Source organism: Juglans microcarpa x Juglans regia, chromosome 4D, assembly GCF_004785595.1.
Source record: "Juglans microcarpa x Juglans regia isolate MS1-56 chromosome 4D, Jm3101_v1.0, whole genome shotgun sequence".
Lineage (NCBI taxonomy): Eukaryota > Viridiplantae > Streptophyta > Magnoliopsida > Fagales > Juglandaceae > Juglans > Juglans microcarpa x Juglans regia.
The window spans coordinates 29,325,596-29,346,625 of NC_054600.1; the positions used below are offsets into that span (position 1 = coordinate 29,325,596).

The following is a 21,030-nucleotide window of genomic DNA, read 5'->3' on the forward strand; positions in this document are numbered from 1 at the left end:
CTCGCATTCATATCTAATTTTTTTTGTTATAAAATGTGAAATGAAAATTTTTGAAAAGCGCTCAGGTAGCAGTGCCCTGTTAAAAAAACCTAAGATGCAAATATTTACAACACAGAAAAACAATTAATACGAGAAAAGGCTGCCAAAAGCATACGAAATGGAAATAAAAGCTTGGTCCCCCTTCCCTCTGACGATTTCTTTTCTGGTACTGTCATGGCCACGCCTGTCTCCCTTTCCCCGCAATTCTCTCCCTCTTAGGCTTGATCCCTATCTCCCCTCACCAATGCATACCAAAAAAATTTGAAAAAAAAAAAGAATAAGAAGGAATCTATCTTTCTAAAGCAAAAATAGTAAAAACTCAACTGTTAAAATACAAAATTGCAAACGAATTAGTCGGGGAAATTGAATACACAAAAAAGAGAATAGACAGACAGGGATCACACCTGATGACCATAGTCACGACTCACCACCACCTTTCCCATTCTCAGGCTCCATCGGCGAGAAAGAGATCTGAATTGGTTTGTCACTCTTAAGACAGTTTCCCGCCAGCTGACATGAAAATGACAGACGTAACGATAGGTACAGTGGGGTTAGGGCATGGCTTCAAAAGAGGGAAGCCGTAGTCGCTAGCTAGCTAACCCGATCGAGAGAAGGAGGAGGCCGGAGCTGGGCCTACCTGGCTTCTAGGTTGTGGCCGGGATGGGGTCTGATCACAGCTCCAGAGAGGGAATCTCATGACACTGCGTCTCATCGTCTAGTGATCTGTACGTGTGGACGTAATGCAACCCACGTTTTATATATATATATATATATACACGATCAGTATAATTAATATTTCAAGTGTGTTGGATTACTACTACGACCTTAATATCACAACGTCGTACTATTAAAGATACCTCTAGGAAACATCGAAAAGAGTTTGAAAATATAAGCTAAGACTCAAACGTGTACTGCGTTTAATTATTATTTTATTTGATCTTTGCTTTTAATAAAGATATAGAATGGGTTGATCAGTTCTATCCAGGTGAACTTGATCAAGGCCTCCCTGTGTATATGTACATTTGCAGTCAGGTTTGAACTCAACACTTTGTGGCTCTTGTATACAAGTTATATGTGTTTAATTCGACCGATATTTACAAATAGGTCGAGTGCTATCGATCCATTTGTATCGGAACATGAAAGTCAAAGTAGCTGTAAATTGAGCCATGTTGGATGGATGGATGGACTATGGAGACATGGAGTTGAGTCAGTTGACGACGGCAGAGACTACTTAATGTCGGAGATGGAGGGCACGCGCCTACGTAGTCAGCTAGATCCCATAAGTGCCGACAACTTGATTTCTCCGATGTAAAATCCGTGTCCTTCGTTTGTAGTTCTCTCATGCATGACTTACTGCGGCTGCAGTGCAGGACGTTGAAGCAGCTGTCTCTCATCATTTTTGTCATCAACTGCACCTCCTACCACGTGTCCTGTAGATTTCTAATTGACCGGCGGCAAGCCTAGTGAAATTTGTCCACCAAATCCATCCATTTGATTGTCGAAAAATATATTAAATTCGAAAGCTAGCTAGTACTATTTGTAGATATAAATTGATACCGATCCTGATGTAGCTAGGCTTAATTACTGTCTAGTACTGGACTTAATTTTCTTTTTTTCGAGAAGTTGATATATATACATGATAAATAAATAGATCTCACACAATAAATTTATATATATATATATATATAAACGCGAGCGAGAAGATCATCGATATATGGATTCTTGGCCAAAACTAGAAATGATATGATAATTGGCCTGGAAGAGGATAAGCTTGAACATATATTCCGAAAGATCGATCATTCACCAATCCAATTGACTAAGGGCTAAGGTTTTCAATGGGCGTTGTTTTCGTGTCACATCATGATCTTCTCTACGTACCATTGTTCATATATGCTACTTGGGTTGATGCGATTGAGCGCAGCTTTCTGTTGTTCCATATGTAGTGGAAATTCATCCGCTCGATCCAACAGTTGGGAGATGCAGCGGTAGATTAAGGTGTCGGTTAGTAACCATGCATTGTCCTATTTGTGGTATGGTATAGGAATTGGAGGACATTTGGTACCGTTTGATCATATGTTCTTGGACACGAAACAAATGATTGGGCCTAAAAAGTGCTCTGATGAGTTCGTGTTTATTCTCGATCATATATAACTTTGCGATAAGCGAGATAGCTAACTAGCTAGTTTTTTGCAGGAACTTTTGTGTGTGTGTGTGTGCGCGCGAGCCTGTTTTTTCAAATATATATTTGAGATTTACATTTACATGATCATATAAAATTAACATTTACGTGTGGATTTAAAAAAAAATGATCTGTCAAGAAAAATTGTGCCTGAAAATACACCTTGAGTCATTTATTAATTTGACTACGCATGCTCATGTAGCTCTTTCTCTGTTTTTTTTTTTTTTGGTAAGCAGCTCTTTGTCTTTCATTTGTTGTCTGCTGTTACCGAGAAGTAAGATTCTCACCGCGCGCGAGTGAAAATGGAATTTTCCAGCTCAAAAGAGGAAAAAGAAGTACTAGACAATAGTGATTGCGTAACCTGCAAAACGCCAAAAGAGCAATTACATGCAATGCCAAAGGTCATTATAAACCTAAAAATTAAAACCCTCCTCCCACTACCACAAAAATAAAACAAAAAATAAAACAAAAACAAAAAAGAAAACTACGTACGCAGAAGCAGAAGTTTAACTTACCAGCAGGCATAAACTGTAAACCCAATTTTTTAACATAAGAAGTAGAAGAGAAGGATGGAGAAGGGTAAAAATAGAGCTTAATAAATATGGATTTTCACAAATGAAAAGTATTAGAAGCCTTTCTGCGAGTAAAGACACCTCTTCCCTGCAGGAAATTGATGGCCACACTCTCGTCCCCCTCTTATCTCCTCCTCCTCCAAGCTTAGAAGCTTTGAAAAATAAATTAATTGTTTTTAATTTACAAGTCTTAATATCAAGAAAGCCGATTGTTTTTTTGGTGATATTCGTTGATAGTTATTGCTGCTCGATTTTCTCAGTGACCGGGAAAGTATAGATCTTCCCCCACCACAATCAGGAAGAGAGAGACGAAAAGGAGATAATGGAATTCGACGAGCACGAAGAACAAGAAGATGATATGATGGAGATTCCAACTCCACCGCCAGGGTACGAATCGGTCAGTAACTCGGCAAGGCCAAAAATGGGGTCCAGCGTCGGAGAGGGGATCAGGACCGGGGCTGGGAACACGACGATTAGGTACAGAGAATGCTTGAAGAACCACGCCGTGAGCATAGGCGGGCATGCCGTAGATGGTTGCGGCGAGTTCCTGGCCGCTGGCGACGAAGGAACCCTCGACGCCCTCAAATGCGCCGCCTGTAACTGCCACCGCAATTTCCATCGTAAGGAGACGAACGGGTCATCAGAAGCGGTGTTGTACCACCACCATCACCAAATCTCCCCCTACTATCGGTCGGCACCTCCACCTCCACAGACGGGGTACCACCTCCGCTTAACGACGCCTTCTCAGCATCACAGGCACCCGTTGGCGTTGCCGGCAGCTTCTGGTGGAGGTGGGGGTGCTCACAGCAGGGAAGGAGAGGACATGTCAAACCCTAGTAGCAGTGGCGGTGGCGGTGGGAGTTCTGGGTCGAAGAAGAGGTTTAGGACCAAGTTTACCCAAGAGCAGAGGGAGAAGATGCTCGCGTTTGCGGAGAGCCTGGGGTGGAGGATTCAGAAGCACGATGAGGCTGCGGTTGAGCAGTTTTGCGCCGACACCGGCGTGCAACGGAATGTCCTAAAAGTATGGATGCACAACAATAAGCACACTCTGGGAAAGAAACCCTAATTCTCAAGAATATTGGTTCCGCGTTCATGAGAGAGTGGAATTGAAAATGGTACTGTAAATTCACTCGAGATCTAAATAGCTAGGGTTCTTTCTGATCATTATTAATTCCCGTTTTCGTTTTGAGTTTTTAGTTTATATATACACATAGTGTTTTGTTTTTTCCTAGTTTAATTTTCTTGTTCCGATCAGCATAGGGGATGGTTGATGATTTATTGTGTCTTGGTTATACACATATTGTTGCTCAGGATGAGCCATTTTGTTCAAACTAGGTTAAATTCTAACTTGATCTCTAATGCGCGCATGGAGTTGGCGTAGTGGAGATCCAGAATATTTCGCGCAGCACCATGTAGAGTCAGTTGCCTCTTAATCTACAGTGATCTAACATGGAGAAGATTAATATAGAATTGCAGTACTCACGAATTGTATTTTTGTACCGTTTCATCATAATAGATCGTTATCATCATTATCGTCATGAATGTGATCGTGAATCAAGAGAATTCCAAAAACCGAATCAAAACGTGGGTTGCATGCAACGCAAAGCTGCAATTTTTGTGTGTACCTATTCACATCTGTCGTCTTCTCCTCCTTTCTCTCCACTTCACCGCTTCAGCTTTTACTTTTACTCCCTCTCTCTCTCTCTCTCTCTCTCTCTCTCTATGTGACATTAATTACCCTCAACCTCCATTTGCGTTCTGGAGGCTTCGAGTTCGAAATCACGGATTAAGTCGGGAGGGAGACAGATGTACCCAGCAGAGGGATAAGGTGGATAAGAAATACCAGTAGTGTGTAAACTGGACTGGGCCACGGACATGGGGATACACCATTCCTTTCTTTTATATTTCTTGTGTGTTAGGTTGTAACAGTACCTCGTCCTCAATTAATTGCTAATTTTCCTCTCTCCCTTTCTCTCACACACATAATATATAGATAAATTCCTTTCTATCACACCCCTCCACTTAAGTAATATATAATTAGTTATTTTTCTCTTCTATTTTAATATTTTAATATATACTGTATGTTTAAATAGAAAAATAAAAATAACAAATTATATATTTATTAAGTAGAGATATTGTGTGTTGTAAGGATTCTAATTTATAGTATTTCTTATAAAAATCTTTTTGCAAGTAATTTCGCGAACCAAACGCACACCATTAATGTTAAATGTAAGGCATTCTTTTATTTATTTTTATAATAAAAAAAAATTATATGAGTGTTAGTGGGCAGTTTGGTTTGCTAAATTGCTTGTACCTAACAAAACCCTTTAGAAAAAATGTGGTGTAACTAATTAACAGCAGAAGTTTGCATGGATCAGTTTGAATTTGAGATTAGATGTCGCAGGAACAATAAATTAATCATGATAAAATAGTTTTTAACGTGCTTTAATTCTATATAGATTCTAACAACGTCATAGCTTATCTATAATATGGAAGATACTGATCATTAAAACTCACTATCTAGGATATTGATTAAAAACGACGTTCATGAACGCGTAATTGGGTCATGTTTGGAAATCAAAAGTTTTTCAAGTTTCCCTACTTTCAATTCAAACATCTTCACATGCACTAAAACAATATTGATCACGATCATATCTTGATTTAGAACAAACAAATTAATTAAACCAATACAACTTTTAAAAAATTAAAAAATTCACAATTTTATTAGTTCTCTCTTCGATCCTATTTTCAATAGGTCTCGATCGCCACTTTGTTTCGAACCCCATATCTATGTGTGCGCGCCTAAAATACTAAATTAACTAGCTGTTTGGAAAAAAAAAGCCGCTGCATGCCCATTAATATTCTTGATCAGAAGCTAATTTTCTTCTAATTAACTACGTACGTAGTACGTACGTGACTGATCCCCGGCAGGCCCCCACATGATGTAAAGATTAAGTTGTTATATATATATGCATGGAAGGTCACATCTAGGGACGTTGGTACGTATTCTCCCCGAATACATTTTGGGCTGAGTACTAATATATATATATATATAATAGAAGCACAACCACATTATAATATAGATGCATTATATCTGTAAAATGATGACAATTTCATAACTTATAACTTTATAAAATTAGTATCATTTCTTTAAAAATATTATTGTTGTATAAAGGGTTTTGAAAATAGTTATATCCTTATCATTTTCTGCGACAGCCATTCTCAATAGGTACCAAACAATCAACAATGTCAATCCCCATCAGCCAGTCCAAGAAGGGTGGGGGTATGCCCGCATCCGCCATGTGGGCAAACAGTTATATTCCAAATTTCATTTGGACCTCCATGACCAGCACATATATATATATATATATATATATATATATTTAGGAATTAAGAAATCATTGCTAATTAATTTTCTTCAACAGTACTAATTGCCTTACCTAGCTAGCTTGACCTACCCCTCCATCAAATTAAAGATTAATAAAAAGAGAGAGGGGTGGGGTTTTGGGGTCAGTCAAATTAACCTATAATTAAGAAAATGATATACAGAGAGAGAGAGACATGTGTGGACAGAAACTGAAAAACAGCAAAGTGGAGAGGTTGATGTTGGAGAAAGTCAAGTAGTAATGCATATAATTAGTGTATCTAAAAAGAAAGTTGTGAATTAGCAGCTTGTCGGGAAAGCTCAACTCTCGCATCTCTCAGCTTAATGCTACAGCTTCCATCTATCTCATAAGGCTGGCTGGCTTCAGCCTTCTTGCTATCTTTATTTATTCTGCTGCACTTTCTACATGATGTGGGGCTCCCCTCCCTTCAATCCACCGACGTTCATTAATTGCATTGATCCTCATTATCTGATGCGTGCCTCTATTCATACGTACATACTCCCTATTTTCCTAATTTTCTGGCATGCAACGTCATATCATGATGCGATCTTCTTCTAAATAATAAAATTTATCAGATTTTAGCTACTTGTGTTTTTCTAGCTTTTGAGGCTGTTCTGTAAATTATAATAACTTTATTAATTTTCTATGGATGTCCCAACTTCATGGCCTCTTATCTTTTTTAGATCTACATAATAGGTTAATTTTTAAAACATATTAGTTTCATGGAAAATAATATATATATATATATATATATATATATATACTTACGACTGCTTTATAATTATTTTATAATTTCATATTAAATGAACGGTAATTTTATAAAATTAAAATTTATTTATAATGAAATGACATGCAGCTTCTATATATTGGCTGATTGTAAAACATTCATAAGTGTATCATTAGTCTAGGTTCATATCTTGCTTCTAGCTAATTAATCATTTTGGTCTAAAAAATTAGTGAAGATAAATTACAAAATGTAAAAGAAATTAATTAACCTGAAATATAAGATTATATGTTTATGTATTGATCGTATGATCTTTAAATTCGTCTGATATTATTGATTATGCTAGTTTGGATATAGCAGCTAGAATTTTGGTCCGATACTTTTTTTATTTACTTTTTTTGTTGTAGACCTGCTCGATACACTGCAGTGTCTTAATTTCATACAGAAATATGGGCCAGTCCTGAGTTGAAGCTTATCATCGTTCAAATCGTCTTTCAGATCTTCCTGGGCCCAGACAATTAGTACAACATTGGTCCAAATTAAAGGACTATTTTGATATATAGGAACATCGGTGCTGATCCTCGATTCCTCATAAAGGTTTGAAATTAGAGCACTCCGTCTTCCCTCTCGGGGAACCCCATTTTCTTGGGGCTTATGCTAGGATTTGTTTGTCTTGGTCTTGGATCATTTTTTATTTTATTTTTTACAAATTCTTATTTAAACTTCAAGTTTTAAGAAGTAGATCATATAATATTTATTAAATATTTAATATTATTTTAAAAATCTATATAGGTATTAATAAATATCGTAGAAATTATTTTATATATTTATTTCTCTTATACTTAGAGTTAAATTTTAACAAAAATTTGAGAGAAATATATATATATATTTATTCTTATCTCTACTTGAGGTTTTTAGCGGCGCCTAAAACTTAACGGAATTGGGGTCCATATAATAACGGTACTAAAGGGCTTTTTTTTTTTTTTAGATAGAAAGCCCCATCGAACTAATGAAGTGTCTGCCGAATGATTTTGTTTCCTCCATGGCATTTAAGGTCTGGGTGCAACAAGGTATGGGGGCATTTTTCAAGCTTAATTTTCATGGTAGGGGGAAAATATATCAAACGCCTTGGAATTTGGATGACATATTCTCTGAACTGTATCCACAACAAAACTGTTGTGGATAATCTGTTATGGCAATTTAGGGGACGAAATGTCGTCTTCACTAATCTGTTAGATGAGGTTCCAAAAATGGGTCAGCTTGATTTGACAGACTATTATGGAAATGCCAGAACCTATCATGCATTTGACAGGTTATTTCAAGATAATTCCGAATCAGAGTCATTTTCATCCTAGGTTGGCTAAGATCCAGACATGCTTATATAGCTTAAGTACTACTTCAGGATTGGTTTTACTTGTATCTAATATCTAACACTGCCCTCTTAAGTTATAGCTTATTATTATCATATCACCTAATATTCAAGCCCAACTTAAAATGTTCAGGATTTTTTCATGTACGTTTGCTCTATTTAATTCCTTTTTTTCACCCCATTTTCGACTTGGGTTAATGACTAAAGTGGTATTATTTGAGAATAAGGTATTTTTTTATACAATAATTTTCTGTTCTAAATACTTTCAAAGCTCGGAAAGAGATAAATAATCAACGTCATTAGATATTGTCCATGAGCACTGTGGACGGACCTCTACAGGGTTTTTTTTTTTTTTTTTTTTAAATGAATGAGTCAACCTTCTTTGAAAATGAGTGACGATTAATTTTTCATGCATTAAGATAAGAGTGCAAAAACAGTGAAATTTCAGAATCAAACAGAAACACCAAGACACTCTTTTTTGGATGCAGCTCCAATCGAGAATTGTCCACAGCCGCCACACTCCAAGACAACCCAAACTCTGTAGGATTGTCAATCATTTTAAATGTATTGTATTGCTGCAGCTAACTAGATTGATGTCATTATCTGGGGAAAAAAAATCATAGCAGAAGCCGGAGGCGGAAGACAAACATGTCCCCAGTTTAGACACTGTTTTTAGAACATGTCACTGAACGTACTGGTGATTACAAATTGCATCTCATTACGAAGAAAATAAAAGGCCAAAAGAAGAATGATCAACCAAGAAACAATAAGATATAAATTAAAAAGGAAGAATATCTGATGATGTGAATTTAAACAATATTGCAATAGTAGAGTCACCTTTATCAGAATTCAGAACTCAATCATTTTCAAATGGACTATACTTTTCATCACGCCAAATATGTCACCAAAACTACGATCGAAATAAATGAGTCCCAACACCAGGGAACACCCGGCAGCATATAAAATACATAATTTTAGCTTAGACATCCCATATTCTGGACAGGCTTTTTTTTTTTCTACATCAACTTGTTGGTAATAAGTTGTTCCTTCTGCGACATGTTCAAAAGTTTGGCCCTTGTTCATCATAGGCTGTGGGGCTGTGCAAGGCTCCTTGAAGATTTTTCATGGCACTATCATAGTGTAAAAAGCCCATAAACCAAAATTCATGGTTGTCAACAGAGATAACCTGTATGTATTTTTCCCCAGCCTTGACTTTACTTGTTGAAGGATTCACAGCCCTCAGCTGATGTAATGGAATAACCACCTATTTATGCAAAAGGGAAGGCATGAACGCCAATATCTTTAATCCATTGAAGAGAAAATCAAAGAATAAAAGCTAGTAAACAAATACTTAAACAAACCAAACATTCACGATTGCCTGCTAAGAGAGAGTAGGTAAAAACTTGGTCCTATATCTAATCATGGGCAGATTGACCAAAAGTAATTAAAGCAACTAAGGAAGCAGATTGACTAGCTACTGCTGGGCACAGGTTGCAAGAGAACATTTTATAGCAAGATTACTTCTCTCGGGTCTCATAAATGTCCTGGATAACCTACTTATCAAAAAAATAAATGTCCTGGATAACCTTCGTATATTTGGTAAAGCAGATGCATCTCCTCCCGCTCTTATCTTTCTTTTTTCTCTTAAAAAAGTATTCCAAGCAATGTATCAAGGTACATTTAAATTACAATTGAGAGTAGTTTCTGTGATTTTGCTTACTAGGTTTCACTTATTCATTCACGATGATATCTGCATTCTTTTCCTTATATTGTTAAACATAAATAGCTAGCCTAGCATTCTATATATATAATTCTTATTTACTGATCAAAATAAATAAAAGTACGTCTTCTGTGGCATTTTGTATTTTTCTAACATATAGCTATTCTATCTCTTCTTTTCTTTGTTAAAATTTGTTGTTGTCCCAACATATTTACAGTGCAACGGTCACTTTTTTGCATCTATGACAGTAATGTCATTCTTTAGCATTTTCAAGAAGCCTTTAAGCCTTCTACCGTCCCCACTACCCACTTATAAATCCTTTCGCTGGGAAAACCCCCTTTGTTGTTGAGTAAGTTCGTGTATACTTCCTGTATACAGGGATAACATCCCTTTTCTCTTTAATAAAATTGATCTCATTCGTTTTAAAATATATATATTTATCTGGAAAAACTTAGGGGGTACTCTTACTCCATTCGTTCCTTTAAACAAGAATATACCTCTAAAGATATTTTTTTTTATATATAAGTAATCTCTAAAGATATTTCCTTATATTGTTAAACATAAATAGCTAGCCTAGCATTCTATATATATAATTCTTATTTAATGATCAAAATAAATCAGAGGAATAACGAAATCACTTCTTTTGGGGTGATTCTCACTGACATCAATATAAATTCAAATCTTGAGTCATTCATAACTTTCTACAATCAACAACTCTATTCAATCCAAAAAGATGACTGATTTTTTAATCACTAAATTTCTCCAGTCATTCACAGCTTTCGATTAGAAAGTGCATTACCTCTTTCTTTTCAACTCTATTATTACTCATAAACCTAACTCCCTCACAGTACAGGAGGAGACATGACAGAACAATAACATCTTTTCTTCGATGGATTCACGTTACACAGCAGTATAATAACTATCTCGAGTTTTCAAGAACCACCACATGTTAATGCAAGTAAGAGAACGGGCAAAGGAGGCAAAAAGAACCACTATGGAGAATGCTCGAAGTCTAGTATTGCATGTTGAACATTAACCATCAAACAAGCAATTTGGTAATTTAAATGGGCAAACTACCGTTAAAAAACTTGAGAAATTGAAAGGTTCCACTCAAATTCAAGTAATTATCAAGCAATACAAAATAAAAAGAGGGTGTTCATGTATATAAACCATTAGGTAATAGAAATCCTAGAACAACAGATCACGAAAATTCACAAATCAAGATATAAAAATCATATAGTCATAAAAAAAAAAAAATACATGATAGGATGATGTCATCATTAAAAAAAAAAAACGTGATAGGATGATGTTATTAGCTCTTAAGGTTGCAATTAATCAAAAAGCTGACAAGCATAAAGAACAGTACACCTTATAATAGCTCCACTGAGTCTGTTCACCAGCTTCGTAAGAGAGTGGATTATCGCTACAAAATGCAAGTTTTGCTGTGGACAGATACAGAACTCCCATTACTGGTCCAGCAGATGTGGATAGATAGCATGCATAAGTCTTTAGAAGCTTCTCCTCCGGAGCAGTCTCAAAATTTTGTCGAAAAATCTTCTCATAACCACCTTCTGCCAGGACTTTTGTACTTTGAGCAATTCTTCCGACAGCAGCGTCCGCAAAACTAGGTCCGGTTTTCACTGATCAAAGAAAAGCTCGTTATATGCATTACAAACTTTTTTTTTATATAGGTAATCAAGAATTTTTCTTTATTAGAAAAGAAGGCATAGCCTAAGTACACAGGATGCATGCTTGAGTACCTAACTAACGTTACATGCATCACAAATTCACAACTAAAAGGCATTGATGATACAACTACTTGGATCACAACCACCACCTAGTATTGATACTTCAACTACTTGGAGCACAAAAATAACTTCAACGGCATCTTAGACAGAATGAATCATGAACGAGGAACACGGATCATAGAGTTCATAGCATTCAAAGTAATACTCACGGTGCTGCCACATGTTCCCAGCGAGATCCTCGGCCTTCTTGGTGGCCTCGACCGCCTTCTTCCCCAACTTACCGAGAACATCTTTCACCGAGTCCATTTTATCTGACAATCATTAACCTTATCACAAAAAGTTCCACAACTACTTAAAAAACCCACACAGAATCATTATCAACTTTGAAATTCCTCAATTTTATAAAATAATCGAACCGTAAATCTGAGGAAGCCACTCACTCTTGACGGCGGAAGATGGTTCCGGCGCCGGAGCCGCAGAGATGTAGGGATTCGATTCTGGCGGCATCGTGGTGGCGGCGTCAGCGGTTACCGGAGCCCTGGCTTCAGCGTGCACGGGATTCTCAAGCGGCGCTTGCGTTTGCTGTTGAGGTTTCGGTTGGGAACCCATTGGCACGTCACTCCAGTCCTCAATCGGAGGGGGCTGGACGTCGTCTGGGCCGAGCTTAGGGTAGGGAGCGTAGTCACCGGAGTGTGTGGAGTTGTGTTTGAGATCGGACCCCGATGGTGTGGCCTGGTGGGTTTGATCGGCGCTCATGTTTGTACCAGCGGGGTGGGTTTGATCGGCGCTCATGCTTGTTCCGTCGAGGAAATTATTGTGTGTGGATATCGAAAGCTGAAAGAAGGATCGGGAATTCCGAGAATTGCAAAGAGGGAAGAATCTTTGAATCTATTGACAGTGGGGTGAAAAGCGTCAAATCGTCAAGCGTAGGACCAAGTTGATTTGTTGCCGTTAACTATTCCGAAATTATAAAAACGGAAGTAGACTGCACTGGATCTTTAGAGCCCAACTTGAGTCGGTCTAGTTTGCTTTCCTGGCCTTGAACGATCATTCCTCCGGTTTTATCTAAGCCCATTAGACTTGGGCTCATTAAAAAACGTTTCTAAGATTCAGATGATATTTTCATTTATTTATATCAAGCTAGAAAATGGCAATGTTTATTTCATCAATAACTCTGTTTTAAGACATCTACATCATACATCATCCAAATAATAGAATTTAATTTAAAAAAGATAAATTTTAAATTTTGTAAATCAAATTATATTATGTGAATTGTGTGTTGTATAGAGCATCTCTCTTTTTTCATTCAACTTCAATCCAAATATTCCTTTAAAAAGTCTAAGTAGTGCATGAGTGAAGCTATGCTACTTACAAGGAAGAGTATAAACACATAATTCACCATGAAAAACATCAAATATAGAGAGAAAACTCAAAAATCAAAAATATTTTATGCTAATTAATGGGATAGATTTCTTCATATTAATAATAATATGTTTGATGCTTTAATAAACAGATATACAATAATAATTTATCTTGCGAGACTTTGTAAGTTTGCAAAACGATTGGAAAAAGCAAAATGGCACAATACGGCGTGCATGCATTTTTTTATAGATTTTGCTATACATCAGTTATTATTTATTTATACATCTCATACCTGACATTTTTTTTTTAATAAGATGTGAGATACTCAATAATAACTAATGAAAATAATTATTCTTTCTTTACTAATGAAAGGCTCACATCTCAAACTATAACCAAGCACCTTTTTCTTTCTCTCAGTTCAGACATATAGATGAACTTATCAAGTGGCAGAGAATCACCGAGCCTAGAGAGAGAGAGAGCGTAGAAAGCCCATGTCCTATTCAATCCTTGGCTCCTACTTGCAATAAATATTTATGGACAATGACATGATAAAATCTATGGGCCCTCAGATTTCAATATCAAATGGTGGGCAGAGGGACCGAAAGACGTTTCTCCAAAATGTATAGATATTCTTTACTTTCCCAAGTAGCTTTGTGCATTTTCCACACCCTTCTTTTAGCCAAGAAGTGGCCTTTCATGGAGCTTTCCAGAATCCAGCCACCTCTCTCCTGGCCTCCTATAGTCTAGAAAAATACAAACAAAACCTAAGCTCTGCAGATTTTAAATGCAGCCAAACCCACCCAGTGTGCCACCAATAATTATAGCAGAGGTCAGCTAGAGCCAATGCATGCATATAGGAAACACGCATACAAAATACCTGTGATTTCAACTTTAGTTTGAGCAAGTTTCTTCCAAAAATTTCCCCGATTAGGGAACATATACGGCAATTACTCTGCAAACCAGTGTCCCATTTGCGCATATCTTGGTGTCTTTTACTTGCATAGCTAAAAAGGCTATGCCCCAAAAAGGAATGCGTTAAATAAAGCAACTCTGCATTTGTTCTACTTTCCCAACTTTTTCTTATTTTTTATTTTTTTATTTTTTTACCATTGTGGAAAACTCATGGATTCCCAACGCCAAGCTAGCTTTGTAGCTTCATCATCTGCTCACCTCTGTGTAAAATTGTGTTGTCAATCTGTAATCCCAGTTTACAGGGAAGTGACCGTTAGTCACTCAGAGCACTCCTAATAGATGTTGTAAAATACAGTTGTCTTTAAAATATAAACAAATTTGTATAAAAATGAGTTCTAATGGATGTTTTATATCATCTTTATTTTAGATTTTGCTATAGTAGTTTTGTTACATGTAGATAATACTATTCATTACTGTAAATATTTTAAATTAATTTCCCTCTCTTCATTGGCTGATTTTTCTCATTTCTTTTCAGATTTTTTATTTTCATTTCACGCGCCTTTCTCTCTCTCTCTTATTCCCATGCTTTCCTCTGGGTGACTCCAATATTCGGTCTATATATATATAAAAGCAAGCTGCATTTGAATAAAAAAAAAGTTGCATATGACTGAGATAATAAAAATAAATAAATAAATAACAAACTAAACTGCATATGATTCTAATCGGTTTGTATATCCTTGTAGACGTGCAACAACTCCATTGCTTTGACAATATTTTTATTATATAATATTTTTAAAAAAAAATTAATTTATATTTTGGTTTAGTTTATAAATTTGAATTAATTTAAAATAAAGCATAATTATATGATATTGTATATGGAAATGTATTGCAAATATCAAAAGAATGAAGTATTATTGATAATTAGAGAACATATTTGAAATGAATAAAAAATATTAAAAAGTATAATATTTAAATTATATAAAGAAAAAATAGATAAGCTGATAAATGACATTAAAAGTCAGTATGTAAAATAGAAAAAATTAATTTTTGTGATATATTTTAAAAGATAGGATAAAAAATTCATTGAGAGTGCTCTGAATGATGCTATATTTAAAAGGTGATGCTTAACATATTTATTTTTTAAAAAAAAGATGATTATACATATATATTATAGAGAGAGAGAGAGAGAGAGAGAGAGAGAGAGAGGGGAAATTCCTATACTTATGGCGTTCTGTTATATATCTGTAATTTAAAAGATATTCTTTTAGGTTATTTAGTACTGTTTTGAGCTAAATCCAGATTCTCAATCCCACAATTGAGGCAAACAATAAACAATCTACACGAACACAAAGTAGTGGAGGGCACAAGTTGGATATCTGCTTCTGACGCAGAGAGAGAGAGAGATCACTTACTTTTACTCCCCCTCTAGTTTGATTTTTGTTGTCCAAAAACAACATTAAAAAATGATTAGTTTCGGAAATGGGGAAAAAAAAAAAACAAACTTAAAAAGTGCAACAAGAATCTTCTCCTTTAATTTGATTTAATTTTTACGAGTATATATACCTTTATTTTTTTCATCTATATTTACTCATAAAAAAACAATTTAGAAGAAATATGTGTGACTGACTAGTGGGGAATATTAAGATTATATTAGGTATTCTCAAAATATATCACTATTATTTATTATTTTATTATTATTATTTATTTATTTTTTATTATTATTTACTATTCTATCATTACTTTTCGTTATTTTTTTTATTATTATTCATAAAATATTTAAAAATACCTCAAAACCTAAAAACAACGCATAGAAGATGCAGCAGAGGAAATATATACAGTGATTGCCCTTGGGGCAGCACATTATCACCAACTTATGAGCCCAATGAAAAGACCCAAAAATATGAACTTGGACGGTTGGACCACTGCCGTCTCCATGATTCTGCTTTGTATTTTTCCAGTGCTAGATAGATAAGTCACACCTGACCTCATACATAAAGTGCTAATTGACTGTATTAACTATTACTTTCTTCTTCTTTTTTACAAATACATAAACACAGAAAATAATTAAATAAATTCTGAACAGTTCCCATCATAATTTTGAGCTCTCCTTTTCACATAATTACAGAATTTACTTTTTCTTTGAATTCATATGCAGTGAGAACTTTTTGGGTAAAAGAATGAACTTTTTTAGAGAGTCTGGAGACTGGAAGTACTACTTTTGTCTTTTGGGTACTAAAAAGAAATTGTTTTGTAAGACCCGACTATTATTTATTGGATAATCAAAATACTTTAACGTGAGTTTATATAGTAAAAATATTTTATCTAATAATTATAATTTTTTTAAACTTTTATATAAAATATAATAAATAATTTAACTTTTTAATTTTTAAAATAATAATATTATTAAAAAATAATATTTTATTTAATTTTTAATTTTTTTCATTTTAACTCACCACCTAAACGAGACGAGATGACTCCAATGCCAGCATAAACCGAGACAAATGGTCTTTAATCTTAACAAAAAAAAACTCAGCTATTCATTGGTTTTAGCAAACTTTTAGTACGATCTGAGTCCAATTTTGTAAAAAGTTGTACTTTTTTCCTTCGCACTTAATACCTGTACTTTATAACGTGCGTTAAATTTGCCGTCAAAATATGCAAAGTACAAATATATCATGGTCGAAGAAAACATTAGACTTTATAGTTTATAGTCTTTATTCCCGCTTTATTTTTTTAAATAATAATAATAATAATAGTATATAATATAGTAATAAATCCAATTCACTTTATATAACCGAAATACAATTTGCCATAACAAATCAAGAATAATCGCTGCTGGTGTGTCTTTACATCTCAGTACTAGACAGCTGAATTATAAGCCCATAATTTTATCTTTGTAAATCAATTAGAAAAAATACCATACATCTCATCCAATGTTTTAAATCCCGTTCAATTATTTCGGTTTAAGTACTAGAACTGAGATATTTCGATATCATTGTGTTTTCATGTATCGTTTCCAAATTAACTATATTATATATAAACCAATAACTAATATGATAAATACATGTATATGTAAGTATGTATCATATATGTGTGTGTATATATATATATATATATGAAATAATTGACAATTTATAAAATGAATATACGTAGAAAAAATCATAAACTAAGCTGAGACACAAAAAAAAAAAAAAAAGACAAAAAAAAAAGAATAGAAAAATTATTAAAAGTAATTATATTTTAAAAAATAGAGAATGGAGAGACATATATAAAGTTATAAAAAAATTAACATTATATAAATACATTTTATATTCTAGAATTAATTGAATACTATGTAGATTTAAAATTTTAAAAATGTCATCTAAACACAAAAAAATTACAAAATTGCCATTAAAATAGTCTGGAACGGAATATGATCCGGCATGGAAATTCAAGTCGAAATGGTTAGAATTTGACCGGAATGGCCAAAACGGGCCAAAATTTAGAGCAAAGCGGAACGATGAGGAATAAATAGTGTACCGGATATTACACCGAAACTGAAAATTCTAACTGAAACGGAATAAAATTTAAAACTATAATCTCATCTCCTAATTGTTATCCAGTTCATTTAATATTACTATTTATTATTTATATGATGAATAAAAAGTTAAGTATGAGGAGGGATAAATGATATTTGCAGTTATAGAATATGCAGACGCCACACACTCTTTTTGAAAAAATTGAATAAATATATGGTCTCAATGAATAAATTAATTTTTTAATAATAGATTCAACTCTTTTTCAAAATGAGTTTGCGGTATTTATACAATTCATAACTTTATCTAATATTAATCGTGAGGAGTAGATGTTAAATTATAAACATAAGCAAAAATATTTGAGAATATTATGATTGCTCCCCAAATATAGGAACAACCGTAACAATTGTTTCAATCCTATGACTTGGGGAGCGGATGTAGGCACATTTTTACAGATTTCTTAAAAAGAGAATTTAGTTACAACCCTATTTTTAGGGATTTAGATGCGGATGCTCATATGGCTCAACACTGTCTCAACCACTTATCCCATCACTAATGTAGGAAGTGTAAAAATACTGTTTTGACCGAAAAAACTGACCGAACTATTTCGTTAATGTCTAGCTAGTTTTGTATCCAATAAATACATAAAGTTGGCGTTTTGCCAATTTTGTTGCTCACCGCTCAACAAAATGGACAATTTTGTTGAACACCTCCCAATCATTTCCCTTTCTTCCATCCAAATAGGTTCTTGAGTCAAGTATTTGACATGGACATAAATTTGAAATTACTAAAAAATCCATGTTACATTTTGCAATCATTCTTCACATTTATAGATTTTGGGTTTTGAAGGCCAAAATCAACTAATATGGAAAAATAAGGTAGCCAACAATATGCAAGTGGCTGCTTAGGAAAAGCTAAAAAAACACAAAAACAAAAACAACGACAACAACATCTCAACTAGCTTGTGTCTCATTATTGTTGTTTAAAGATTCTCCTCGATCGAGATGTTATGTTGCACCCTTAAAATCTTTTTTTTCTCCTGTCTCAAAGCTATATATATATATATACACACACACACACGCGACGCCTTAATGAAATATTCGTGTGCATGCATGTGAACACAAAAGTCGGAAACACCGGCATCCAAGCCCAGGTGGCCCTATGTAGACCTTATTACTATTGGCAAAAAAATAAAAATGAAATAATTAAAGGATTACACAAAAGTAAGATATGATATTTTAGATTGTAAATATAATTTTACTATAAAGTATATTTAATGCATGATCATATGAAGTTATATTAATGAATGTGCGATATCTTTTTTGTGGCGGTAATACTTCTCAAACAAAAATATATTCTAAATTCCATGATTTGTTCTATTTTCTATTTTCTTTCACTTCCTTAACACCCATGCAGAAAATATATCAGATTCTATATAATTTGTTAGATTCAACGCGTCCCTGATAGTTGGTTGAATTAAGTATATGGTATCTTTACCACACCATGATCATGATGCGGATTCACTTGCAATGTGGTCATTTCATGACGATTTCCTTTTGAATTGGCATGCATGCAGCTCCTCATCTCCCGTTTGAGTTATTCTGAAATTATTTTCGCATGATTTTTTGTTTAATAAAGTTATATGAACTAAACGGCCACTTGTATGTCAGAATATTGTAGCTCTATAAGAAAAGAATATTTGGTCAAAACTATGTTCTTTTACTATTATTGGAGTATGAACGATTAATGGACAAGATTTTATGGCAAAATCATGGTTGCCATATATATATATATATATATATATATATATACATATATATATATATATATTATATTTACTATATACGTATATATTTCACCATACAAATTTTAGAGGTGTAGCCGATCCGGTTCGGTCCGGTTTTGGATATATTTTAGAACCAAACCGATATATACCGGTCTTAAGATTTGAAAACCAATATCGCATCGGTTATACCCCTAAACCGGTACTTTCGATTTTATCGATTCGGTCCGATTTTTTTGGTGATATAGTATTTTATTATATATGTTAGTGATAATATGATAATGTCTAACTTATTTATATATTTGGTTATATATGTTAGTGATAATATGCTTGGTTACGTGTGTATATATATATATATATATATATGTTAGTGATAATATGATGGTTACATATACTTTTTATATAAGTGTATATGATCGAAAGTATATAAATATATATTATAATTGATAATGTGATGGTTACATACTCTTTTTATATGAGTGTATATGATCAAATGTATATAAATGTATTTATCAAAAAAAATATATTATAATTTATCATGCCATAAAACGTATTTATCCTTAATATATATATAGTTTATATTAATAACATATGATCAAATGTTCATGTTAAAAATTAAAATTTTATGTTATAAAATTAAAATTTTTAATGATAATGTTAAATAAAATGTTATATTAATTTTATGTTATTAGATTCTTATTATACATGAATAATAGGATTTAAAAATTTAATGTTATGCTAATTGGCAATTTAGCATATAATATAAAATTATTTTATATATGATCATAAATATTATATATAAAAATTATATATAATGCAAAAAATCATATAAAAAAATTATATATATATATATATGAATCAATCAAGTCTGGTATTACAAAAAGAAAAATTGGAACTAGATCGATTTCAACCAGTTTTTAAAAACATGAAACCCATATCGGATAGAATTGAGTCAGACCAGTTCGATTTTTCAGTTCACCGGCTTTTTTTTTTTCATCTCTTACAAATCATCGGCCATGACATATGAGATAATGGGAAAAATGAAATGCTAATAGAAAAATGCGAGTATGGGTAAAATGCATATTCATAAAAGTTAAATAAGATTTGGATCCGTATATGTACGTATGAGGTATAAAAAGGAACGCTTCGTTTGCAGAAGATTTAAAATAGAAGTAATTTTAAAAATAAACACTTTTTTACAATTTTATTTTAAATATACGATGGTTATATAAAATTTGAAATTTGAATAATAAAATTTTTATATTTTAATGAAGTGATATTGTCCCATTTGTTAGTTGTAAAATAAGTCGTATATAAATAGTTGTGTAAATATCATTATTTAATAAAACGAACAAAATACTTCTGTGTTGAATAAATAATATTTTTTATTTATCGTCTAATGTAAACAATGCATATTTTTACCGATTAAATAGTTAGAAAATGATACTCTCATCTCTCGTTTTTATCGCTTATTATTTATTGCTGTAATTTTTTATTTTTATTTAATAATTAAGAAAATATTTTTTAATAATATTATAATTTTGTATTTTTAAAAAATATTAAAAAATACATATAAAAAAAACAAAAAAGATACAAAATTAATCATACCTAACGATAGCTCCCGTTGGGAGCGGTGTACGTAGCGCCGTCCTTTTTATCCAATATGAATTATCTCATGGTGTGAATCTGCAAACGAGCGTCAAATCAACACCGAAGATCTA

At 33.4% G+C, this 21,030-nt stretch overlaps 2 protein-coding genes across 3 annotated transcripts; one reads left to right on the forward strand and one right to left on the reverse strand.

The window, feature by feature from the left end:
- Nucleotides 1-2,799: 2,799 nt before the first annotated feature.
- Nucleotides 2,800-4,068, forward strand: LOC121260569 (zinc-finger homeodomain protein 2). The gene has a single exon (XM_041162503.1). The coding sequence runs from the start codon at nt 3,113-3,115 to the stop codon at nt 3,854-3,856; it is 744 nt and encodes a 247-aa protein (XP_041018437.1). The 5' UTR covers nt 2,800-3,112; the 3' UTR covers nt 3,857-4,068.
- A 4,979-nt stretch (nt 4,069-9,047) lies between these two features.
- On the reverse strand, nt 9,048-12,676 carry LOC121260568 (GEM-like protein 1). 2 transcript variants are annotated; one of them, XM_041162501.1, is made up of 4 exons: nt 12,178-12,675; nt 11,947-12,048; nt 11,358-11,629; nt 9,048-9,533 (listed from the first exon to the last, which is right to left on the reverse strand). In XM_041162501.1, the coding sequence occupies exons 1-4, from the start codon at nt 12,527-12,529 to the stop codon at nt 9,330-9,332; spliced, it is 930 nt and encodes a 309-aa protein (XP_041018435.1). In that variant the 5' UTR covers nt 12,530-12,675; the 3' UTR covers nt 9,048-9,329. The 2 variants fall into 2 exon arrangements, with proteins under 2 accessions (XP_041018435.1, XP_041018436.1); XM_041162502.1 differs by having other exon boundaries at nt 9,465-9,579; nt 12,178-12,676.
- Between the last annotated feature and the right edge of the window lie 8,354 nt (nt 12,677-21,030).